The sequence below is a fragment of the Acartia tonsa genome, chromosome 9 (assembly GCF_053477335.1).
Source record: "Acartia tonsa isolate MP-2025a chromosome 9, ASM5347733v1, whole genome shotgun sequence".
Classification (NCBI taxonomy): Eukaryota; Metazoa; Arthropoda; class Copepoda; order Calanoida; family Acartiidae; genus Acartia; species Acartia tonsa.
The window spans coordinates 19005412-19031165 of record NC_137268.1 but is presented as its reverse complement, the minus strand read 5'-3'; the positions used below and the strand labels follow the sequence as shown (position 1 = coordinate 19031165).

General features: G+C 29.6%; 2 protein-coding genes across 2 annotated transcripts in view; both read left to right on the top strand.

Annotated features, from left to right (window-relative positions):
• The window catches only part of LOC145328400 (uncharacterized), a 195123-nt gene that overhangs the window by 63056 nt on the left and 106313 nt on the right, over nt 1–25754 (top strand). The window lies entirely within an intron of this gene.
• On the top strand, nt 708–13729 carry LOC145328403 (uncharacterized). The gene is made up of 7 exons (XM_080172042.1): nt 708–922; nt 7942–8041; nt 8736–8901; nt 9149–9228; nt 9992–10056; nt 10441–10488; nt 11697–13729. Exons 1-7 carry the CDS (start codon nt 897–899, stop codon nt 11812–11814), a joined length of 603 nt encoding a protein of 200 aa, XP_080028168.1. The 5' UTR covers nt 708–896; the 3' UTR covers nt 11815–13729.

Sequence of the window (25754 nt, the reverse complement as noted above, 5' to 3'; positions counted from 1 at the left end):
CCCCTAGAGGCCTCTAGGGGCGTAGCCGCTAGTTATAGATACAGCTTTAAGATTTTTCGCCCAAACGTTTTCTAAGAATTGTTTAAAATAACATTTCTATTTATTTTTTGCTTATCTTAAAACGCGTGGGGGTGGATAAACAATGAGAGAAAATGTAAATCAAAAGAAACCTGAAAGAAAAGGGGAAGGTAGCCAAAAGAAAAGACATTCTTCGAGAAAACTATAGTGTAAGGTGTTAAAAGTTAAAATACAGTTCGGTTCACTAATACACAGTTTAGGCCTCTAGCCCCCCACCCCGCCCTCTAAACATTAAAAAATAAACCAATCCAAGAATTGTTGGTTGCTTGATTTAAAGAGAGGGAGGTAGGATAGAAAGAGAAATATCCATAGAGCACATGGGAGAGAGAGAGAAAGAGAAAGAGAGAGAGGGAGAGAGAGAGAGAGAGAGAGAGAGAGAGAGAGAGAGAGAGAGAGAGAGAGAGAGAGAGAGAGAGAGAGAGAGAGAGGGGAGCGGGGGAGGTCTTAAAGCAAATGCTAGAGAGCCTAAGAAAATACAGAGAAAGAGGAAGAAAATTGTGCCTTAAGAAAGGACAGAGAGAGAAAGAAAGAAAGAGAGAGAAGAGAGAGAGAGAGAGAGAGAGAGAGAGAGAGAGAAAGAGATAAAGGCAAGGTAGAGAAAAAAAAGAGACATATGTTAAAGAAGGAGTAAAGAGTTAATGTTATAAATTGTGTTGGTTGACTGTTGATCAAATCAGTCCGCGCTCCAAACCTTTGCTTGTAACACATCATTTTTAAAAAGTTGAATTAATAAAAATATCTGCCATTTAAAGAAAAAGGCAATAAAGCTTCCCCTGACACACACAAACCCAACAAATCAATCAATCACATTAACACATATGTACGGACACATCAATATTTATAGGTTTGTTATTTATTTTATTATTGTTATTGGTGTTAAATGTTGTGCGCTGTCATCAAATAAAATTTTTAATCTTGCAGTTTGAAAAAGATAAAACATAGCTAAAGGCATTAGAAATTGTTCCTAATGCTACTATGTCAGTTGCGCGACATTGATAGTTAGAGTAGGGGGAATTATAACAGCTGCAACTCATTACCATGCACAGTTAGGACTTCTAAGACAAAGGTCGTGCAATCAAAGAGTTGGTTGTTTATTGGGTGTTACTTAACTTAATACCCTGGGTGTTTGGACAGAAAAGGAGACATTTGGCTCCCCTTAGTTATCCTGGGTTGTTGGACCTGGCGTTTGTATGTTATGTATAGCATCCCCGCTCGTTTGAGGTAAAATCATGCCTATATTCTAATTTGAATAAAACCTCTCGGTCAAATAACCTTAATTTTTTTTTGAATAAAGTATGTGGTAAAAAATATTATTACTTTCAACACATCAAATTTAGATTCCTTTTTTACCTTAGCTACTTTTAACAGATAAAAGTTTGAAAATAGGGGATAATAAGTTTAATTTTTTAAAAGATTGTTTTAAAGATTAAAGAGGAATTTAATTATTTTTAAAGATGACTTAAATTGTATTTCTAGCTGCCAAAAAAAAGAAAAAAGAAAAAGGATATCTATTTTTTACATTATTTATTTAAAGATATTAGAGTAAAACGTTCTTATAAAGTAAAAACAACATTAACTTATCAAAAAAATGAAACTAATGCTGTCAAAGTGATTCAAACTAAAAAAAGGGCCTGACCCATCTAAAAGATGGCTCTAAATATGCAGAAAACTGTATTTATTGTCCTTTCAATTAATATTATTTAAAGAAATATTTGCTCTTGCGTTTTTAAAAATCTATAATTTTAAAAGTTAAGATATATATTATTCAGAGAGTTAGGGGACATTTGGCTGTTTATTACACTAGTCCTCAAAGTTATATAAAAATGTTTTCTTATTTGTTGGCTTAACAACTTTGGGGCCTCTATTGATTTTGTATTGGTTGTTGTAATGAGTTGAGTGTCCAAACGTTTCAATCACTAATTGAAATCTACAGAAGGGGTAAGTTTATGTATCATCATAGGGGATGTGTATAAATTTATATGCCATTGTCTTATCTCTTTAGATCCCTGTAAATTAGTACTTTAATATTTGTTACCAAACTCAACTTCCTAATACTTTAATATAAAAGTGGAATTTGAATTTGGACAGATAGATATTAAATTTGTCAACTTTTATTCATGATTTTAAGCAAGGAATAGTAATATTTCATTATTTGCTAACCTTTAAGTTTTGACATTGCCTAGATAGCTTTTAGAGGCTTTAATATTTTGTTAATTATATCTCATAAGGTGGGTAAAGACTACTTAAAGCCAATATTTTACTGATAAAATCTTCACTGAAAATATCAGTCCAGCTGTTTACTAGATCTTAACAGACATAAATAAAACGTACTACTACATAGAATAGGATAATATATCATATATGTTACTAAAAACTGAATCAACAATCAATTTATTCTAAGTTAACATTGATAGGTAACGATAACATTCATTTTTTTCATTCATGTATTTTTTCACTTATTCATGACTACAATTAAAATTAAAATTCTGCCTCCCAAACAGTTTCAACTTCCTAGAATTAGCTCTGAATAAAGTGAATTTCAAGAAAACTTTCTTCAAAAATGAAACCTTTTTCATAAGTTATCAAAATAATTGCTTTTTAAGAACACATTAAATTTAATTTTCTTATGGGAGCTTCTATAAATAAGTTATCGAAATAATTGCTTTTTTTACTTTATATTATTTTATATGTAGGCAATTTTAAAAACACATTAACCCTTACAGATCGGGCCCCAATTCCCACCTTAATAGATCGGGGGGGGGGGGGGGCTCTTTGAGCCCCCCCCTCTATCTCGGCTCCTGGTACAGATAAAGACGTAAAATTTTTTTCTGGTGGTTCATGTGTATTTTTAGAGAAAATTACTTTTTCTTTTCATAGCAGTCAGACCGCTCCTTAGCCGCTTTTTAGCGGCCAGCCGCTAAATTTTAAAACAGCTGTAGAGCGGCCAATTTTGCAGCTAGGATGACCAAATTTTAGGACGAACTTTTATTTTTCATAACAAAAAAATTACTTTTTCTGATCATCGCCGAAAAACGGCAAATAACGGAAACCGCCATTTTCGGCGGTTACGGCGGTATAACGGCGGTTGGCGGCGCAAATTAATATTTCTATCTGTTTATTATTGCTCAAGGATTTACCAAAAAAAATTATAGGTCTCTAGCTGTAATAGAAGCCACGATATTCATGATATATGTATGTAGTAAAAGCCGGACAAAAATCGGTCATAAAGTCGGTCAGGGAGCGGTCAAACGGTCATAACACCACTTTTCTCAGAAGGTCATTGATATCTAAGTATTCACCAAAAATTTTTAGGTTTCTACCTTATACACAAAAGTCATAATGTAGAAATTAAGATTTATTTAGAATTTTTTCAAATTTTTTTTGCTACCCAACCGACTTTGACCGGACACCACGACCGACACAGACCAGATATCCTAAAAAAATCAACTCTTGCCGACGTATAATTACTAAACTTAAAAAGTCATGAAGTTACAGCTCTTCATCTTACCTACAAAAAAAATGAGATTGAAAAAACTAGAGGGGGGGGCTCTTTGAGCCCCCCCCCCCGATCTGTAAGGGTTAAATTTAATTTGCCTAAGAGAGCTTCTATAAATAGAGAATATTGATTTAAAATATCAAATTATTATAATCATTTATTAATATATTTCAAGTTATTACAAAATTGGTAAATTTCTTTCTTTGCAAGTTAAGATGGAGTTAATACAGGCATAAATTAAAACATGTATTAACTTCAATTTGCTTTAAAATTACAAAAAAAATATTTTATTTAAAATATCTCTAAATCAAGTTTAACGACAGCCTAAAAATCAATAACTGTACTGTTAAAAGTATTAACACTAAATTCTGGGATTATTTTTAATTAAACCAGGGTTAAGCACATATAATTAGTTCATATTAAATAACAGTAATGTAAAATACAAATAGTACTTTATTTCTTAATTCATGATTATATCATTTGATAATTCATGTTTTTTTCATTATTTCTAAAAATCTTAGTGGTAAAAAAAAGTTTTAAAATGCTATCAAACGTTTTGTAAAAGTCAAGCTGACATTAAATATACCTATTTTCACTTGCCAGTTAAAGCAACAAGGGATCTAAATGGATAAGACAATGGCCGATAAATTGATATACATTTCTAATGATGATAGACAAAATTACCCTTTCTGTAGAATAAAATTAGTGGTTGAAATGCTTGGATATTTAACTTAATGACCAAACCAATCATATTCAATAAAAGTCCCCAAAGTTGTTAAGCCAACGAATAAAAAACGATAATATAAAACTTTGGGGACTAGTGTTATATACAACCCAATATCCCCTCTCTCAATGTAAAACAACATTTTCTTGGCATATTTTCATTGATTTTCTAAATCTTATGTATAGTATAACTTATCTTAAAGATATGGATTTATAGCTTATTCCTTCTATTGTATCTTTTATTAAATAATCATTAGGGTTTCTTTAAAAGCATATTACTTGAATTTTTTTTACAGTGCATAATGACGTCATACCTTACAAGTGAAAATGATAGGCCAATACACAGACTAACAGGTTTAACATATAGCAGGAAATAAATAAAACATTATTTCCAATTATATTTGAAAACTCATTTTTCGGTTTAATAAATTTTAATTTCCTAAAGTGACTTAATACTGAAATGATTTTCGATATTAAAGTTTGCGTACTTTCTGTTTACTTACACTTGAATAGCCCTCTTTCTGTTAAACTGCGGTACTCCAATTTTATCAACATACAATTATTTATCATTATTAGAAGAGCTTTATCTGCTTGATAATATGATATAATAGGACAAATTTTTTTGTCTGAAGCTAAATATCGATCTAAAAAAATACTAGTCCTAATCTGGCTTTATAAATGTGTCCATAAACATTATCCTGTATCAAGCAGTTTTTCAACAAATTTACTTCCAATTTTACTTCGACTCTCATACATTTATATTCTGATTATTCAGTTATGACACTATACAAGTGTTAATGTCCGTTTGTCCTACCGTTTCAGTGCTTCGCTTTTATGGATGTTGTCATCCTTGTTATAAGTTTCAATTAGTCGGCAAAAATAATTGGAATTTTTTGTTAACACGCTGCCACTGAGTTTAACTGATATGTTCTTAAAATACTCTGTCCTGTAAGGTATCTTTCCTCAGGAATCTAAAGGGATAAGACAAAGGCTAATAAATTAAAGTACATCCCCAATTATAATATAAAAAATTACCCTCCTGAAGATTATAAATAATGCTTGAAACGTTTGGACTTTCAACTCAATGAATCAACCAATTAAAATCCAATAAAAGTCCCCAAAGTTGTTAAGTTAATAAATAAGAAAACGTCAACAAAAAATTTTGGGGACTAGTATAATAAACAGTCCTCCATCCATGATCTTTCCCAGTCTCAACAAATATTTACAATCAAAACAAAACGCCAGATGAATGGATAACAAGAATAACAAAATCCAGATTTTCCCAGATTTCAGATTTTTCCAGATTCTTAACCTCCCTCATCTAGTTTGATCAAATTTTTAATTTCCCACAAAGGAAATTATAAGTTACGAGTTAAATGACACGAACTAAAACTCAACCTTTATTCATTGACTTAAGAGCCTCTTATGAATTTCATTAATAAAAAATGTACTTATAATGATACTTGAAAATAAAATTATGTTTGAATAAATTCTCAATAAATATTACATATGTATGTAAATCAACTTATTCTTTTCCTTCAATTCAAAAGTAGAAATATTTTTTAACAAACCATAAATTTATAAAAAAAAATATTTTTCAAATTTTTTCTTTTGACTGTTAATAAAAACAAAACATAAGTTTTATAATTTTTTTCTCTCAAATAAACTTGATAGGAAAGCTTACGTTAATTTTAATGATAATGATTTTCAAAACTATGATCTTTTTGTAGAAAATAAATCTAATTGAAAATCATTTTTACTAAACTTGAATCTATTTTATAGTGATAATTAATCTTATTTTCATTTAAAAGCCATCTTTTAATCATTTTCTTTAAAACTTGTTTTAAATTCAATCTGCACTTGGAAAAATAAATCTTCAAAGATTTCATTACATTTTAAAAACTAATTTATTTGCAGATTGGGTTATTGAATGTGACATTTTTCAATAGCCCAAAGACCAAGGTTTTAAAATATTACAGAGGAATAATGACTATTAAAATGCATATAAAATCAATGGAACATCGCAAAACAGAAAATTGAATAGCATAATCTTAATTATTTTAATTTGAAATTTTATAATAATTATAATAAGTTTGTATATTCCCCAAATAAATCAAAATATCTAAATATATTTCTTACAAAAATAAAAGATGAAGCGTTAAAGATGTTTGTTTATAAACGGAACAATGTGGGCGTTTTGGGTATATTTTTTTTTAGAACAATCTTGAGTTTACTAGATTACTCAGGGATCTAAAGGGATAAGACAATTGCTGATAAATTGATGTAAATCCCCAATGATGAACACAAAATTACCCCTTTTGTAGATTAAAATTAGTTGTTGAAACGTTTGAACAATCAACTTAACAAATAATCCAATCAAAATTCACTGAAGTCCCCCAATGTTGTTAAACCAGCGAATGAGAAAAAGTTATGATAAAACTTTGGGGACTATTGTTGTAAACAACCATAACAACCATCCCCTCTCTCTCTCTGGGTATTACTTTTTAGAACAATATTGAGTTTACTAGATTTTTATTTTGAATAATCAATTTGTTTACCTATATTTGTTTATTCAGAGGTGGATTCTTAAAAATGTTTGCCCCACTAATCGCTTAGTGAGGCAAAATTGTTTTCGTGAAAAATCCACCAAAATCACATTAAAAATTTACAAAAATAAAACAAAATCATATGTTGATAACCCTTCTATGATTTTGTTTCATTTTTGTAGATTTTTAATGTGATTTTGGTGGATTTTTCACGAAAACAATTTTGCCCCACTAAGTAAATTAGTTGGCAAATTTTTTTTAAGAATCCACCTCAGGAGTAAATTTATTTTTACACCTTTAAAAAAGATGAAAAATAAATTAAAAATACATTAGGATAAAAACACTTTATTATTTGCTTATTTTTAGGGTTTTATGATTTATTCACATTATAAAAAATACTCTAATTAATGATTCTCAATAATTATAGATTTATTATAAACTTTATTTGCAAATTGTTTAAGTCAGATATTGTATTTAAATTCAGTTTAGCTAATTTTCTTCCTAAATATAATGAAATAATTTTATTCTTCTATTTAAATATAAGTATATTCTTATTCTTAATTGAATTAATGTTGGAGTGATAACTGATCCAGTTAATTTTAAATGTATTTTAACATTTACATTTACTAAATTAATCTCTAAAATAGGTTATTATTTAAAATTTCTAAAGCTTTATAGCTCATTTTAATGGAAGTAATTAAAAAACTGATTTCATGATTTAAAAAAAAATTCTGATATCCGAAGATAAAATCATAACTATTTAACTCGTGGGTTTAAAGGGATAAGAAAATGATCGATGTACAATATACATCCCCAAAATTAATACACAAAATTACCCCTTCTGTAGATTACAATAAGTGGTTGAAACGTTTGGACACTCAACTTAATAAACAAACCAATCAAATACAATTAAAAGTTCCAAAGTTGTTAAGACAAGAATAAGAAAACGTTATTATAGAACTTTGGGGACAAGTGTAATAAACAGCCCAGTATCCCCTCTCTCTCTGAGTTAAATTCAAATAATTAAGTTAACAATGGAGTCAAGATTTAGTTAAAAATTTATTCCTTAGTTTTACTAATTATTTTGTTTGTTTTCAGATCATCTATGGGTGTAATGAAACCAGTTTTCTTGAACTCTCTGCCACTTCTTATTCTTATTCATGCTTCTATATTAACAGTTTCTGGCAGTCCAGAACAGGTATAGTCAATCAGGGATCTAAAGGGATAAGACATGGCCGATAGATTGTTCATCTCCAAATGATGATACACAAAATTACCCCTTTTGTAACGCAAAGTTAGTGGTTGAAACGTTTGAACATTAAAACAAATAAACCAACCAATAAAAAAATAAAAAAGTCCCCCAAGTTTTTAAGTCGAAGAATAAGGAAACGTTATTATAAAAATTTGGGGACCATTGTCCCATCTCTTTTTGACAGTTAATTCATTAGATAATGAAATTGACTGATATGTTAAAAGATAGAAAGACAGTTACTTGATAGAATTTTGTTTGACTGAACAAACACAATAAACATGATAAAAATGCATTCAAATAGAAAGACCAACACATAGAAAAAAAACAAAATTTTAAGTAATAAATAAGTAAAAAGATAGATCATAATGAAAAAAAATTTGCTACGGCACTAGCAACAAAAATTTTCAAAGAAATTTGCCTTAAACAATCCTAAGACTTTAATGTGTAATCAAAATAGCCATAAACCATCCAATTCCACAGATCTATGTTAAGCATCTCTTAAATGGTTTAGTGGTCATTGGGATACTCATGGACAGACAAATATAACCCTATTACTTTATACAATAGGATGACCAATTCAATTACATTGATTTAGGAAACTACCAAAATACATCATTTATCAATAGAAATTTGTTTGCAGGTTCCTGACAGTGGTTCAGGGGGTCAGAGTAGTGCACAATCTCACCACCAGGAGATGTACCAGGGCTTTGGAGTGGCCAAACATTTTATGCCACTGGCCCACGTGGTGGTCGGGGCACATTGTACTTGGTCTCTCAGATTGAATACTATACCTAAAAGAATACCAGGTGATTAAATTTTCAAATCAATTATAAATTAGGAAAAAAATGTCATTACTTAAAGTTAATAATTTCTTGTATTTTGGATTGCTTTCTTTAATTTTTTATCCACAAATAAAATTTTATATTTAGAGGAATTTTAAAATTTGAAATAATCCGCTAATTTTAAATATGATGCATTTAGAGTGACAATAAACTAGATATTAAATGAATTATAAAACTTGTAGAAGGTAATGTGTACAATTTCTATATTCAGAAACCATCACAGAAGTTTTGTGTCACAACTCTGGCGCCTCATGCGGTGGTTCTCCGTACTATACTTGCAAACAAATGAAGGTGAACTTTTCATTTTTTGGCGGCTTTTGGCATAAAAATTACCTTTTCCAGTCTAGAAAAGAAAAAAATGAGTTTTTAGGGATTGATTTGTTCAGAATTTTATTGCAATATGAATGAAAATTTATAAAATATCAGAGCTATCGACATTAATGATTTAAAAGCAATAATTTGGATTTGAAGAAGGCTTTTGACATAAGTATTTCTTTTTCTATTTTAAAAAAGTAAGAATTTTACTTTCTCCTGACGTATAATTCTTACATCATTAAATTTATTATTGAATGATATTTTATTATTTGAGTCATATTCTTTTTCCATTTTCTGAGGGTAAACTTTTAAGTTTTACAACAATAGATTTATCATTTTATAGATGAATTTTTTATGCAAAATAGCTATTGACTTTTGTTATTTCTTGTTATAATTTTGATTTTAAAATGCTTTTTTATGATGTTATTATTAAAGCGAAAGTTGTTTGATGTAATGTATTAAACCATTATTTTTTTCTTATTAAATTTATAAGAGTTTTTGACATTATTAATTTTATTGCAAAAATAAAGAAAATTAGAATTATAAAACCTATTTATTAAAAATCTACTTAAAATCTAATGATGCATTGAAAGGAAAAAAAAACATTTTGACTACAAAATTAATCTCAAAATAAAGATGTAAAACCAGACAACTGGCTGGATCCCTCTGTTGGGGGCCTTTTTCGTCTGCTTGCAATTTTTTTCTGCTCTGTTGTGTTAATATTCCCGATAATTTTTAGGCGAAGATGTTGGTGGCACACACAGAACCTGTGGAAACTATTGAGGGAACTGAATGGAGGCTAAGGTAAAATTTTCAGGGATATAAAGGGATAAGACAATGGCCGATAAATTGATATAATAAGAAAACGTTTTTATGAAACTTTGGGGACTAGTATAGTAAACAGCCAATTGTCCCCTCTGTCTCTCTCTAAAAATTTTTACATTTCAATTGAAATGTGTAGAAAATATTTTTCGGAAGCTGGTTATAATTTGACTTATTGTAAAAATTTTCGTGATGTAAATAGGTTCCATTCGTATAATAAATTGGTTTTGGTTACCTTTTGGTCACAGTATATCAACTTTTGTAAATTCCATGACATTATATTTCCTCAAGGAAATATCATAAAACTTAAAAGGTTGTTTTTCTAAAAATAATGTTATAGCATTATTATGATTGTTTTTTTTTCAGAGCTGTTCGAAATATTACAATAAATATTGGATGCAGTTGTGTTTACAGGTAGTTTAGTTTTTGAATCAAATTAAAGATTTCTAGTTTGTTACATATTTTTCAAGTATTTTTTTTTCTGTTTCAATAGTAATCTTTCATTCAATTTTTAAAGAGTTTTTATTCATAGAAAAAATTTTCAGTACGGCTTCAAAACTGATTAATATCCAAGGGATTAGAACTGATTCTAAGTCATAATGAAAATTCATGTATAACATTATATTAAAGATAATTTTCACGAATATTAAGATAAAATCATAAATTGATACCAGTTTTGTTATCTCAGGCCTTCGGCACCTAGGGTCTAACAAAACTCCTTTTCATCTCATAATTTATCATTTTAATATCTGCGGAAAGCTGTCTATAATACGATGCGATAGAAAAAAAATTCCTGATATAAAGATGATGTCATCATATCTTAGTGAACTCGATTGCATATTAATATATGTATGTTGTAGTACTTTTTTATGCAATATTCACAAAGTAAGACCAAATAAAATGAATGATTTATGTCTAGGGGCGGAGAGAAAAAGAGAGAATGGGAAAAAAAGGGGTATGGATCAAAAGTATAGAAAAATGGAAGAGTAAAAATATGTAGGATGGGATAAATAATAAATCAATGTTGATTACTATTTCATGACCAATAAGCACCTCTACTTACTTTTTTCTCTATAATACATATTAAGATATCACATGTAGGCGTAGAAAATAGGTATCTAAAGGGATAAGACAATGGCTGATAGATTATGTACATCCCCAATGATGAAACACAAAATTGTCCCTTTTGTTGATTACAATTAGTGGTTAAAACATTTAGACACTCAACTAAGTGAACCAACCATTAAAAATTCAATAAAAGTCCACAAGGTTGTTGACTAGTGTAATAAACAGCCCAATGTCCCCTCCCTGTGAAAAATCTGGGAGAAGGGTGATGTAGACTTGTAGTGTGGGTGTTCCTGTCATAAGTGTGACGGATCAAGAATAGTGGGAGTTCAATTTTATACAAATTGCAGTTTTTGGATCTTCTACCCAGAGCTATATTATTAAAGCTCAATATTATTATCATATTTGTTTAATGGCTTCTTACATTAATAATCTGAATATATGAATAAAAACAAAACAAAAGACAACAGATCATTTATCACAAAGATATTTACACTAAAATTTGGTAGCTATATTTTAAATACTTGAATTATAATTTCTTTTTACCTCATTTTCAGGGAACCAGTTTTGTTGCACCAATACTTGCCTGGACCTCAGGAGAAGCGAAGTGGCTTCACCCCCAGGCTCACAGAGTTCCCAACGAATGAAGAGGCAAATTTTGAAGATAAAAAGTAAATACTCTCCAAGAGATTACGCCAACCCTGATTTGGACCACATACTACAACAACTACAGCACCACTTTTCACTGAAGTAAACAAAACAAAAAAAGCATTTGATATGATATAACCTAGAATTATTGTCTGTGCTACAAGCTATCATCAAATCTGGTAACTATGTTTTATAAATTTTTAAATATGTAAATATCTGTGAAAATAGGATTAAAAAGTGTTAGAAAAAGATATTCAAATAAGTTTTTAAAAATTTTACTTGGCTAAAAATTTCTGACTTCTATTAACAAACACATATTTGTCTATCTTTTTTTTAAATACTTAATCCTGTTAAATTTTTTATATAAATTGTCATTTCTGAAAAACGCCCTCATAAAAAAATAAAAATAGATTAATATTTAATTTTAACAAGTAAATTAAAAATAAAAATAATTAGATTTTTTTAGATTTTTCCACTGCTTCATATTTTTTAGATCAAATTTAATTACATAAAGAAGCAAATTTTAAAAATCAGTTAGTCTTATTGATTTAACAATTTAAAATATGATATATTTGATATTTTTTCAATCTAGGAAATTTTAATTCAAACAGAAAATAATATTTAACATGTATGTAACTTTTAATATGAATATTAAATGTGCTTTATATGCTCAATTATTTTTTCTCCAGCTATTTCAAATATATTCAGCTATATAATAATACCAAACCAATATTTTTTAAAGATAAAAAAAAGGTTTTAGACCGTTTTTTGTCTTAAAGGATCTATAGAAAAGTTGATATTTTTTAAATGGCTGAAGAAACTAGTTAAAAAAAACAATTTTCATTAATTTTGCTTTGTACTAAAAGTTATTTATTCAGGAACTAAAATCACTGCACATGTGTAGAAACCAAAGCAAATTTAAATGAAATTGTTATGAATGATAATGATATATTGAATATGTATTTATCTTACTTTTTGATAAAATGTGTTTTGCCAATAAATCTGAAAATAGGATGGAGTCTCTTATAGCTGAGTGGGTATCAAGAATGATTGCACATTTTATAATCATTATTTTAATTGGCTAAATATTGCAACAGTAATAAAATAAGCAAAGGGGTTGCTCATGTAAGATTTTTAAACTATAACCAATTTAAAAGATGTAAAAATTAAAGAGTCAGCTTCTTTGTTTTAAATTATCGGGTATAGTCCCTTTCGTAACATCGCACCTTATGGGGCGATTCTTCGTATTTTTCACAGTAGATTTTCTCCTATTTCTATCCCCTGCAGGGGGGGCGCTAACCCTGCGGGGCCAATTACCTAACCCTGTGGGGCAATCACCTATCCCAATATAACCTAACCTAACCTAAAATAACCTATAAAAAGCCATTTTAAAAATACGACGAATCGCCCCTTATGGGGCGATGTTACGAAAGGGACTATTCCCGAATTATCTAATTTTGAATTATATTACAATATTCCTAATTGTGTCCCTTTGTATAACCTGCCATTTGATATATCTTAATCAAATAATACAAGGCAATATGTATATGATACAAACTGCCTCTAATGATCATTTAAGAATCATCAATCATTATTATTCTTCTTGAATAAGTCTTATATGAAATGAGTTGTACCTGTTCAAAAAATAATAAAAATCCTCCAAAAAATATATTTTTTAGCATGAAATTGTACTCAATGTACTAATAAGCCTTTTATTATATTACTTTATTTTCATTTTTTTATCCTCCAAATTTTCTGATAAAAAACATATAAGTTGCTTAGACCTGATAAATAATTATGTAATAATTAACTTTTTTCTAATGACATGTAATTGTAATGTATAAAATATTTTATTTTATATTTTGTTTTTTACTTCTATAAATAGAATATCTTTTCATTGTAGTTGTTATAACTATTCATTCCAATATATAAGTATATTCATAATTGTTCTATTCTTTAATATTAAATAGGTTGGAAAATGTAAAAACAGGAAAAATATAGCAATATCATGGGTGAAAATCTATTGTTTTGATTGTATGTGTGATTTTAAAAGCGTAGATTTCACATTTTTAAAGAGGATTTTATGGTTGACAAAATGAATTAGAATTAAACTATTTACATTTTTTTTTGAATAAAACTAAAACAACCATAAAATTATTTGTGCTGATGAAGCTGACAAGTAATGAAATTCAAAGAAATGTTAACTCAGAATTATGGAAACATCTTTTTGACTCTTATATTTATTAAATTTAGGTTTTTTGCTTAAAACTCTAAAGAGTTTTTTTGGTAATTTATTGAAGAAAAAACATGAATTTTTTTTAATTAACAGAAGGGTAAATATATTCATTTTTCCTAATGATATACAAATCAGGTATATGGATATTTGGTGTTTAGATTAAACATACAGAAATAAAAAAATAGAGTAATATTTGTGAAACAGTCATGCACCTGACATACAGCAGCTTCTACGTACTCCCACATTATAAATTGTGCATGATTGAATTATGTACACTCACTCTATTTACCTCACGTCAAAAGATTAATCTAAATTTCAATATCCATCAGCAAGAGGTCGGATTCTTTATACATCCAAGATTTATATTTTTAAAATATGAATTTATGGTTTCTTATTATGACTCAATTCTTGTTATGTTTCTGAGTGTAAATCATCAACAGACTAAGTTTTAAAGCTCAAACATTAAACAGGGACAAGTTTAAAAATAGATGTTGCTGTTTAGTTAAATCTCAAACCCAGGGAACTAAAGGGATAAGACAATGGCCAATAAATTGATGTACATCCCTAATGATGATAAACAAAATGACAATCTTTAGTTGAAATGTTTGGACACTCAACTAAATGAACCAATCAATCTAAATTCAATTAAAAGGTTTTAGGGACTAGTGTAATAAACAGCCCAATGTCCCCTCCCTCCTTGTATGAAACCCCATAATGGACAGACATTAAAAGATATGAATCATTCTAATAACAAATAAATAAGTTACATTGCTCCAAATATAGACCAAAGGTGGCAAGACCTGACTAAAAATTTCTAAAAAGATATACTTAAAAGAAAAAAAGTAACTTTAATGAATCTTCTCATGTAAGAATTTTTGGACAAACAACTTTCACAATGCAATGCATTACATAGGCTAGAACAGACAGGGAGCTACAGAGATAAGACAATAGAAATTGATGCATGTCCCCATTGATGATACACAAAATTACTCCTTCTGTTTACAATTAATAATTGAAACTTTAGATGGCTTAACTTAATGAACCAACCAGTAAGAATTTAATAAAATCCCCCAAAGTTGAAAAGCCAGCGAATAATAAACGTTATTATAAACTTTGGGGACTAGTGCAATAAACAGTCTAATGTCCCCTCCTTCCCTGTTGAAGAGAGCACAATTATAAAATATTCTATAAACAATTTATATATCATTTTAGTTATTAACAAAAATTTAAATTAGATTTTTTTATTAGCGGTTGGCCAGGGTTACCCTATTCACTATCCATTCTTTCCTTTAACCTTTTTAGAATACATTTTTTTGTATTTATTTAATACCTGTTTCAGTTAGTTAACTAACCACTTGGAACTTAAACCCAGGGCTCGGAAACCGTTCATAAGCTGTATAAGTTAGTTTATACCCATAAAAGCTTTAGCCCAAAGTATCTGCATGGTTCATCAAGTGGTTCCTTAGAAAATTAAGGTTATGTAAATTTTTAAAAACTTTTTTAGGGCTAGGTGGGGGAGCGTTGGGGAGTGGGGGTTAAGGTACCGCTTCTTGCTTAAACTATAGTTCATGCCACTGATAGTTTAAGTTCTAAACTCTGCTCTAATTTTACTATAGTGAATGAAAAATTATTTTTTTATTAGTTTGACTATAACGTAGCATTTGACGATTTTTTACATTTTTCAACGATTTTCATGTTTCGTTAAATTTTCTTGTCAATAGTTGCTTTCGGTAAGGAAGGAAGGTGTATAGTGAATTTCAGCGTTTTTCTCATTTTAAAAATCTTATAACACATACGTTCATGGCAAACAGGCAAGAACAATTTCTCTTGTAGTTTTAAAATCAGCGATCACAGTAGTGTTTCTGCCTTATCCCATCCATACTAAGATGTAAATCATTTTTGTTAGAAACAGCTGAAATTGTTTTGAACTTTACTTAAGTTAAACTTTAATTTTTTTTTCATTTTTTTTTTGGGGGGGGGGGGGAATAGTGCGATCGTTATTTGGCCCTCTAAAAGTTTTACTTCATCAGAGTACATGATAATCATGTGTAAGATCCAAGTAATAATAAATTCACTTTTCTGCTAGTATTTGGGTTGATAAAGTTGAGTAAGCTTTATCTTCTAAGAGAAGAACTTTTTAGCGGCATTCTATGTGCTAGTGCCCTAGTATTTCAAACTTCCATAGGTGCCCAAAGTCTTAGACAGGCAAAAAAATAGATTTTATATCCATTGTCCCATCGCTAAATCCCAGGGTTTAGTTAACACTGAAGGATCTTGCTAACCGCTGTATCGATATTGTTCTCCTTTACAATGTAGCTTCTAATAGGTGCACTTTCTAAGTGCACCTCGAGGTCTCTAGGGGGCGCAGCTGTTAGTACAGAAATAAAACCTCATCCAACTATTTACCATATAATGTGTAAAAAGAGTCAAAGGTGATTAGATTTAGGATATAAAAATAGTGTACAACATAATTTTTTTGAATCTCAAATATTAAATTTGTATTTTTTAATACTTATATAGTGTTCTTCTTATCTAAATAAAAAGTTTAAATAATTCAATTAAATATTTTTTATAATATCAATGATAGACATACTTCAATTATTTTCAGCGAAGAATGTCTTCTATATTATAATATTAAAATTGTTACTAGACTTTAAAAAAAAACATAAAGTTCAAATATTAGAGGGGGGAGGGTTAGAATAACTGTATGTCTCCAACCTGTGGACCCTGTGCCGACTTTCAATTGGGTCTTTAAAGCCAACAGCGTCACAAATACGACACAGCCAAGTCGCTACAAAAGAGCAGAAAGCAATTTGCAAGCAGATGAAAAAGGTCCCCAACACTAGATCTAGTTAGTTGTCTGGATTATTCTTGGATAAGATACTGAAAAATCATGTAGCGCATCGAATTGAAGACAATTTTTCAATGAATATCAAAATATAAATCATAAAATAACTAACAGTATTTTTTCACTTTTATATCTGCAAGAAGCTGTTTATAATTCGATGGGATAAACAAATACTACCTTACTTTTCTATCAATGAATGTAAAACGTTAAAATTCTTTTAACTAGTATTTGAATGAATTCTGGAGTAATCATAGATTAGGTTAGGTTAAAACTATAGCGTCATTAATTCAATTTAAATTGAAAAGAGGGGGTGGACATGAGTTGTACATTGCGGAGAATTAAATATCTTGACCATTTCAAATAATGTCAAGGAAAAATAAAAATTAAGATTAAGAATTTCAATATTTCAATTGAGATAAAAGTATAAAATAAAAGCTAGAGGTATATAAATTTTTGACAAGAATAAAATTTAAAAAAATTGTAATTAAAATTAAATTCTAAAAAATTAAATTATTAGGAAAAAATTTTATATAAACTTAAAAATTAAATGTAATATATAATTTTTATATAAGTATTTATAATGTACTCATTAAATGTTTTTGAAGACCTAAAAGTTTTAACCTTTTCAATAGGACTTTGATTTTGCTTCATGCTTGGAATATTAGATAAAAGTGATTTTCTATTAAAGTTTTTAATTCTATGTTACCGAAACTAGCGGCCTAACTCCTAAAAGCCTCTAGGTACACTTAAGGTGGGAGGAGGGAAAGTCGATCCCCCCCCCCCCCATTTTCAATTTAAGTTTTAAAAAGAAAAAGTTTTTAACAAATATTTGCTTAAGAGGCTATAGGCTTAGGAGGGGCTATATACACTCCCTAAAAAGATGAAAACCTTCCCTGGACTATTACCACTATTCATTGTAAAGAAGAACCATATCGGTTCAGCAGTAACTTATAGTAGATGGTCATTAATAAGAGGTCTTAGATAATTTCAGAAGTATATTCACGAATATTCTTTGACTTTTTTATGGCAAAGGTGGTGTGGTTCTTGTAACAAAAAAATTAAAAACATGTACTTAAAATATTGAAAAAATTTGATTGCTTTCTAAAATTTAGATATTAATTTCTTACAACATCAAGTGGTTAAACTCAGGGATCTAAAGGGAAAAGACAATGGCCCATAAATTGATGTACATCCCCAATTATGATACACAAATTACCCCTTCTGTAGATTACAATAAGTAGTTGAAACGTTTGGACACTCAACTCAATAAACAAACAAATCAAATTTGATAAAAGTCCCCCACGTTGCTAAGCCAACAAATAATAAAACGTTATGAAAAAAACTTTGTAGACTAGTGTAATATACCTCCCAATGTCCCCTCCCTCCCTGGGTTAAAGTACACGTTGAATAAACTGATTATAAAATAGTGTGACTGCAACAATTACATTAAAAGCTTCAAATTCTTGAATTAAAATTTCATCTTTGTAACAATGTAGAGAGTTTGGGGACTTTTGAATTTTCATTGGTTGGTTTATTAAGTTGAGTGTTGAAACGTTTCAACCACTAATTTTTATCTACAGACAGGGACAAGGGAAGTTCTTTCTGAACAACAATTCTATTAAAATTATGCAATTTCATCACGAAACCTATATGAGTATCTAATATTATGAATGGTTCAACTCTTATAAAAATCGGCTAGTAGTAAAGTACTTTAGGGTATAAGTTCGCTAAACCTCATCAAAAAAGTGTACACTATTAAATTTAAAAACAGCTGAATATTAATCAAAACAAACAATCCATTGAACATAGTGATTTTATGAATTTTCAATTTATGGTCTAATTAAACGATAAAATTATTTTTTTCTTCCATAATTATTTATGAAAACAATGCCCAATATATCGTGTTACATTTTTGTGTGAATATATCTTCTAAAAAAATACAACACAGATTTCGGAACATGGCCTGTTATTCGTTAAATTTTTTAATACACGTTTCGGTTTATATCATAGGTGATAATTTAATGCATTGCAAACAAATTGATGATATTTCAGCTTGATCAAGTAAAGTGATTTTTAATTATACTATTTATGTAATATAATTTCAGAAACGTTTGGTAAGATGTAATCAGTTTCAGACATTGCAAGAAACTATGTCCTTACCTACATTGCTGGTAACTATTTAATTAACATTTACCAACCAGAGGCGTTCTGAAGGGGATGTTTTATTTCAAATGGATAGGAATAAAATTTACTTATTTTAGTAGCAAAGCCACTATCCAATTCTCGTCGTCAGTCCGTCTGTAAGTGCGTAACACTATGAGGGAAATTAGGTTTACTAATCTACTATTAAAGCTACACCTTTTTGTCAACTTTCCCATCATTCTAGCGCATATTTGAGCATATAACATCCATAGCAGCCGGACTGCTTTAAGGCAGCCTTTTAAGTTTTCTAATATTTTGATTTTAATATATTTTCGTTTTTAATCATATGTTCAAATGTTGTGTGGGTAATATTAACAAGTAGACAAAAGGACAAGTGGCTTTATTGTTAAATTTTACGTTTATTTTATTTAACCTCAAAAGGTTAACTGTTTTAAGTCAATTTAATTTCAAATCATAAAAACAGATTGACTAAAAGACATACTACGTCATTTATACACATGATCTATTCTAACATTATCACATTATCTATTGATAATTTTTTTTAACCGTTTCAGACATTTATTTCCACGAAATGGATTTAAACTTATCTAACTCATAGTTTTAAAAATATTAGTATTTTTATTGAAAATCATACTCTTACAATATTTTTTTCTGAAATGGCAACTTTTACTTTCATAATTTTTTTGGCGTACTTGCGTAAAAGTTCATTTTTCTATGGAATATCCGGGAAGGGTCCCTTTCGTGGCAACACCCCTTAAGAGGCGATTCTTCATATTTTCAAAATGACTTTAAATAGGTTATTTTAGGTTAGGCTATGTTATATTGGGTTAGGTGATAGCCCCTCAGGGTTAGGCAATTGGCCCTGCAGAAATAGGAGAAAAGCCACTTTGAAAATAAGAAGAATCGCCCCTTAAGGGGTGTTACCACAAAAGAGACTATACCCAAATATCCTTGATCTTCACATGAATATTAAATATTTGATATTAAATACACTTCGTGGGACTGCCTTTTTAAAAGCAAAGCTTTTTTATAATTAGGGTCGGTCCGTCCGTCCATGCGTACGTCAAAGTTAATTTAAACAGGTTAGAATTGTCCTATCGATTCCAAACATTGCGTGATGATTCCTGTAGTAAATAGGTACAATTTAGAAAGCGTAGCAACTCTATAATCAATACGAGAATGTCCGTACGTCCATTTTAAACATGTCGATTTTTAACTTTTTTGACAACAAATTTTTGTATGTTAAAATTATCCGATTCTTCTGATTGTTTGAAAACTGATTCCTATTCCAACAAGGTACAATGTTATAAGCGAAGCATCTCTATAAATAAGTCCCAAAAATGTAAGTATGTCCTTAAACAGTATCATATATTTATGCAGTTTTGCAACAAATTTACTTAAAATATTGTTTGTGCTGATGCATTTAATATTCTGCTAATTCAGTTCTGACAATCTACAAGTGTTAATGTTCGTTTGTCCTTCCATTTCATAGCTTCGCTTTTATGGATGTTGTTATCCTTGTTAATATTTGAATTTGTTCTCATAAAATTACTTTGTTAAGGATGGACCTTGAAAAATAGAAGAGATTTACAACAGGAAGTTATACATGAGGCTATTGATATTGTCAAGATGGATCAATATGATTGGGTTAGGTAAGATTAATACGTGTATGTTTTACTTTAATTCCTTCCCTCCACTTAAACTAATTTGATACTTATGTCTACTAATGCTCTTTATCTCAACATTATTATAAATTCTGCATCAATTTTAGACATTCTGTGGAAGACACCCTTTTTATTAAGACTATTGCTATAAATTATTAAAATCTTTACGTTTTATCTACAAGTTAGAGAATCTTATACAAAGTCAATGGTTAGACAAACAAATATGATTATATTATATTATATTATATTACTAGCGGCTACGCCCCTAGAGGCCTCTAGTGGCACTTTAAATGTTTTTGTTTGTTAAAGTTAATTTTTTATGTACGATACCACCTTATTTGACGTTGAAGTCTCCCCTAAATTTTTAAAAATTTCGATTTTTTGTCATTTCTCTTGGGAGGGTGGTGGTACCCTCCCCCAAAATAGTTATAAACCTTCCCGAGACTTATGAGAAGCTACCCTGTTAAGGAGAACCCGATCGGTTCAGTGGTTAGCGAGATCCTTCGGTACACACAGACAGACACACAGACAGACAAACATCCTGTTACTTTAGTATAAGGATATTATATATTATCTTATGTGTATTAGAAGAAATAATTTATATATTTGTTCTAGGAGAATTAGTAAAAGACAGCTAAGCACAGCCAATGAAGACATAAGAAATTGTAAGAAGAACAAAAGAAATATTTGAAAACTTTCATGGGCCAAAATTAAAGCGGAAAGGGGTAATTAAAGGATTAGTGGAAAAATTATGGAGGAAAATCCTTCCTGGGTATAACGATAAAAAAGTACTTAAAGTAGTAAGACTCAACACGTTTGCAAGGTCCTTTAGAAATAGGGGGGGGGGGTTAATGCAACCATCTTGTAATCTATGATTAAATGGCACTTAGAATCCAAATTTCACTACGAAACTTATTAATACTTGGTATGTATATTGGTTACAGCTTAACTGAATAGACGTTTTTTGCTATTTTTAGGGCAAATCTGTCATAATTACGTAGGAATCAACTTTTTAAAACATATTTTTGATTTATATCATGTGATACCAAAAACTATTTTTTAAATCTCTAGTACCAGCAAATACCGGCTAGAACCGTTTTGGAGCGGCAAAGAGTATTATGTGGAGATAGGTTTCATGACAGATTTGCCCTAAAAATAGCCAAAAAATGGCTAAACTGCTAAGCTGCCAGCTGTTAGCCGCTACTTTTCCAACTTTTTGTTCAATTTAGGGAAAATAGACCTATCAAGGATTACAATACTCATGCCAAGTTTTGTAACAAAATCTGGATTCTAAGTGCCATTTAATAATTGGTTACGAGAGGGTTGCATAAATCCCCCCCCCCCCTTTTTTAAATTGTAAGCTCTGAATAAAACCTTTTCTAAATTTGACCTCATAGATACTATAAAATCAATTTCCTTTAAGCTTTTAAATGATCAAACAAATTAAGGTTAAGAAGAATCAATAGCAATATAAAATTATCCAAAAAGATATCTTTGAGATCATTCAAGCAGATTGGTACAAATATCATTGAAATAAAATGTCTTATTAGTGGCCGAAAAAAATAGCCAGTAGTACTTGAATTTAAGGCCTTGATTTACCATTTGTTATAGCTGTAATTAGTTTAGAATATTACAGTTCTACACAATAGTATGACTTACTTGCATTATAGGATTATCACTGAAAAATTGGTTCGGGTCGGTTTCTAAGAAAGGGTGTTTTAAGCTAGATAGGAAGACAATTTAGATTATTTTACTACATTGATATTTGTTATAAAGGTCAGCAATTACATGAAATGAAAAAAAATATTTAAGCTTTTAATGAATATATGTAATCATTTATAATTTATTGTTACCTACCTATGTATTGTTATTATTTTTAATTGTTGTTAAGTTTGCTTAATTGATATGTAAATATATGATTAATTTTAAATTCCTTTTAATTAATATTGTATAACTCAAAATGAAATGTTAGTTTGTTTTGTCTAAGTCTGTATTATATTTTTTAAAAGCATATGTGGCCTTACCCCTTACACTATGCCCCTAGCCTCTAGGGGCTATGATTCAAATAGGCAGAAAAATAAATCATTTTAAGACTTAAATCTGAAATTAGAATGGCCTGAAACAATTACTGGACCTATTTTAAGATTCTCTCAAAGAGAGAAAGTAATTGGTTCAGTAGTTATTGAGATCTTAAGCTTCAGACAACAAACCCTTAATACATTATATAGGACTAGTTGCTAGGGGACTTTATCTCCGAAGGGGTAAAGAGGTGGAAGACTAATAGCCTAAAACTATCCCGAGATCTATGTGAGGGTTTACTGTAAAGGAGGACCATATCGGTTCAGCGGTTAGCAAGATCCTTTGCTACAGACAAAAAATAATAACTTTTTATAATAGGACAAGCGGCTGTGTACCTAATATCTAGGTATATTTGAAGGGATATGAAAGGGGAGAAAAATAGCTTAAACCAACACAACGAATTTTTTATACAAATGAAATAGCTTAAAACCATCCCAGGACCTATAAGAAGCTTCAATCTAAATCAGAACCATATCGGTTTAGCAGTTTGTGAGACCCTTCAGGACAGACAAAAAACGCTTACTACTTTATACAATAGGATGGCGATGATATCTTTTCAAAGATAATGTTTTTTGCATGCCCATTTTTCTTTTAGTTTGTCTGTGTTTACATACATCAAGATTTATCCTGTATAATAAAAGATTTAAAATATTTTTGGGCAAGCAAAGAAAAGAAAATTTAATGTGCTTTGTTAAATATGTAGTTTAAAATCTGGCCGCTAGGTGTCTCAAACAAAAAATATAATAAGGGTCAAAGATAAATAAAGTACATAATTCAATAATCATTAAACATACAATTGTTTTAAAAATTGTTTATGATACAAATTTATGAAAAAAAAAGTAGGAACAAGAAAAAAATTTAATTAGTCAACTGTATGCTTATTAAATGAAATAAATGGTTCTCTATTTCAGAATTTTTATCAAATAGGCTTATTGTAGAATTGTGTTCAATAAACCTGACAAAATCAATTTAGTATTTCATCATAATTTGATCTTTGACAATCATACTAAAGCTAAAAGTTGCTATAGCTGCAAACTGGAATAATTTAGATTATGGTGAAATAATGCCTTATACTATTGTTTGCCAGAATAGCCTTCCCTTGTCCCTGATCTACAGAAGGTTTGATTTTGTGTATCATCATTTGGGATGTACCTCAATTTATCGGCCATTGTCCTTTCCCTTTAGATCACTGTTTGTAACTATTAATTGCATTAATACTATTCTTCAAAGTAAATTAAAAATAAAAATATTAAATTTTCTTTAAAGGGTGAATTTTTTAGCCTAGCCACCATTCAATAGATACAAAAAACAGAATTAATAGGAGGAAGGGTTGCCCTCTGAAAATAAACCGTTTTTAGAGATATTAAAGGTTTGGAGGATAGACATCCTATATTTTTTTCTGTTATGAAAATATATTGCAAGAAAAGGATGATTTAAGAGCAAAGATGATTTTTAAATCATTTCTATTGTGAAATTACAAATTCATTATTCTATTCTTTTAAAATACAAATCTCTACACTGTATGTCTGTCCTTCTGATACTTACGATTTCAGTAACCGCGGAATCGATAGCGAGTGAATATATATTTTTGAATGGTTTCAGGCTATCTTCCTAATAAAAACTTGGTCCCTAAAAAAATGAGTATCTTGATGATACTGTGCAGTGTGCAACCAGCACTTGTGTTACTTGATTTTGTCAAGTTAAAGATGAATACTAGTGGTGATCGTCATCTACAAGGCTTCAAAGTACAATTAGGCTTATGATGATAACTTATTCATTTAATTATGGTCCAATTATAATATTCCCCCGGTAGCCTCCATCTTCATAAACTCTAGTTATTACCTTTTAAAGGAAAGAATTTAAAAAAACATGGTTGTATTTTTTTGTGCTTTCTCTTTGTCTTAGTTTGAACTCATAAAATAGATAAACATATATAATAGTTACTTGTCGTCAATTTAGATTGCAAATATGAACCTTATTTATTAGGCAGTACGTATATACAGTAGGAGGGGTGGGGATGTGGTAAAGAGGTTAATGGGGATAATGTTATATTAGCCAGCTGGAAGGCCTAATTTATTAGAGTAGGCGAAAAACTAGTGTAACATACAAGTAATTGTATATGGATTCACAGTTGCCAATAAGAAATATTTTTCTCGTATTCATTCGAATCCGGTGGATAGGAACCGGTTCTCATCCATACGAAAAAACTATGTCTAGCATCGTATTATATCCAGCTTTCTATGAATATAAAAATGTACAATCAAAAGATTAAAACCAGTTTTTTTAGCCGGTGCCTTCGGCAACTCGGGGCTAAAAAACTAGTTTTAATCTTATAATTGTACATTCTATATCCGCGGAAAGCTATTTATAATACGATGCGAGAAATAACTATTACATCATTTCCCCACAACCCCCTTCCCCTTTTCCTCCTCTTCTTACCCACCCCGCTTCAATTACATGAAAAAAACAACACATATACTTCCACCTTACTTTAAAAGGTTTCATGATTTTTTTTTAAAGAATTGATTGTTAGAATAGCTATCCCTGCATGCTACATTCACAATAATTTCATACAGGGTGGGGAAAGCCATTATCTTTAGAACACACTTGCTAAGACCAAGCAATAAAACACAACATATTTTAAAATATTACTTTCAAATGCAGTTTAAACATAATAAATCAAAAAATATATTTTATTAATGGATACATTATTACTTGGATATTACATCAGATTTTCATATTCCCTAATAAAGTGAATTTCGCAGTGGGCAAAAATATCCATACCCCTATTCAATCCCCTACCACTAGATGAAGGAACTGGTCAATAAATGAGTTCCATGTTAGCAACCTTAATTGACGACAATTTTTCTCTTGTCATATTATCCATGTATATTATAATCTAAATCCATTATTTTATGAATCGCTGAATATTCTTTGTTTCATTGTAATATTTGCAGTTCCGTTCTTAATGTTGACT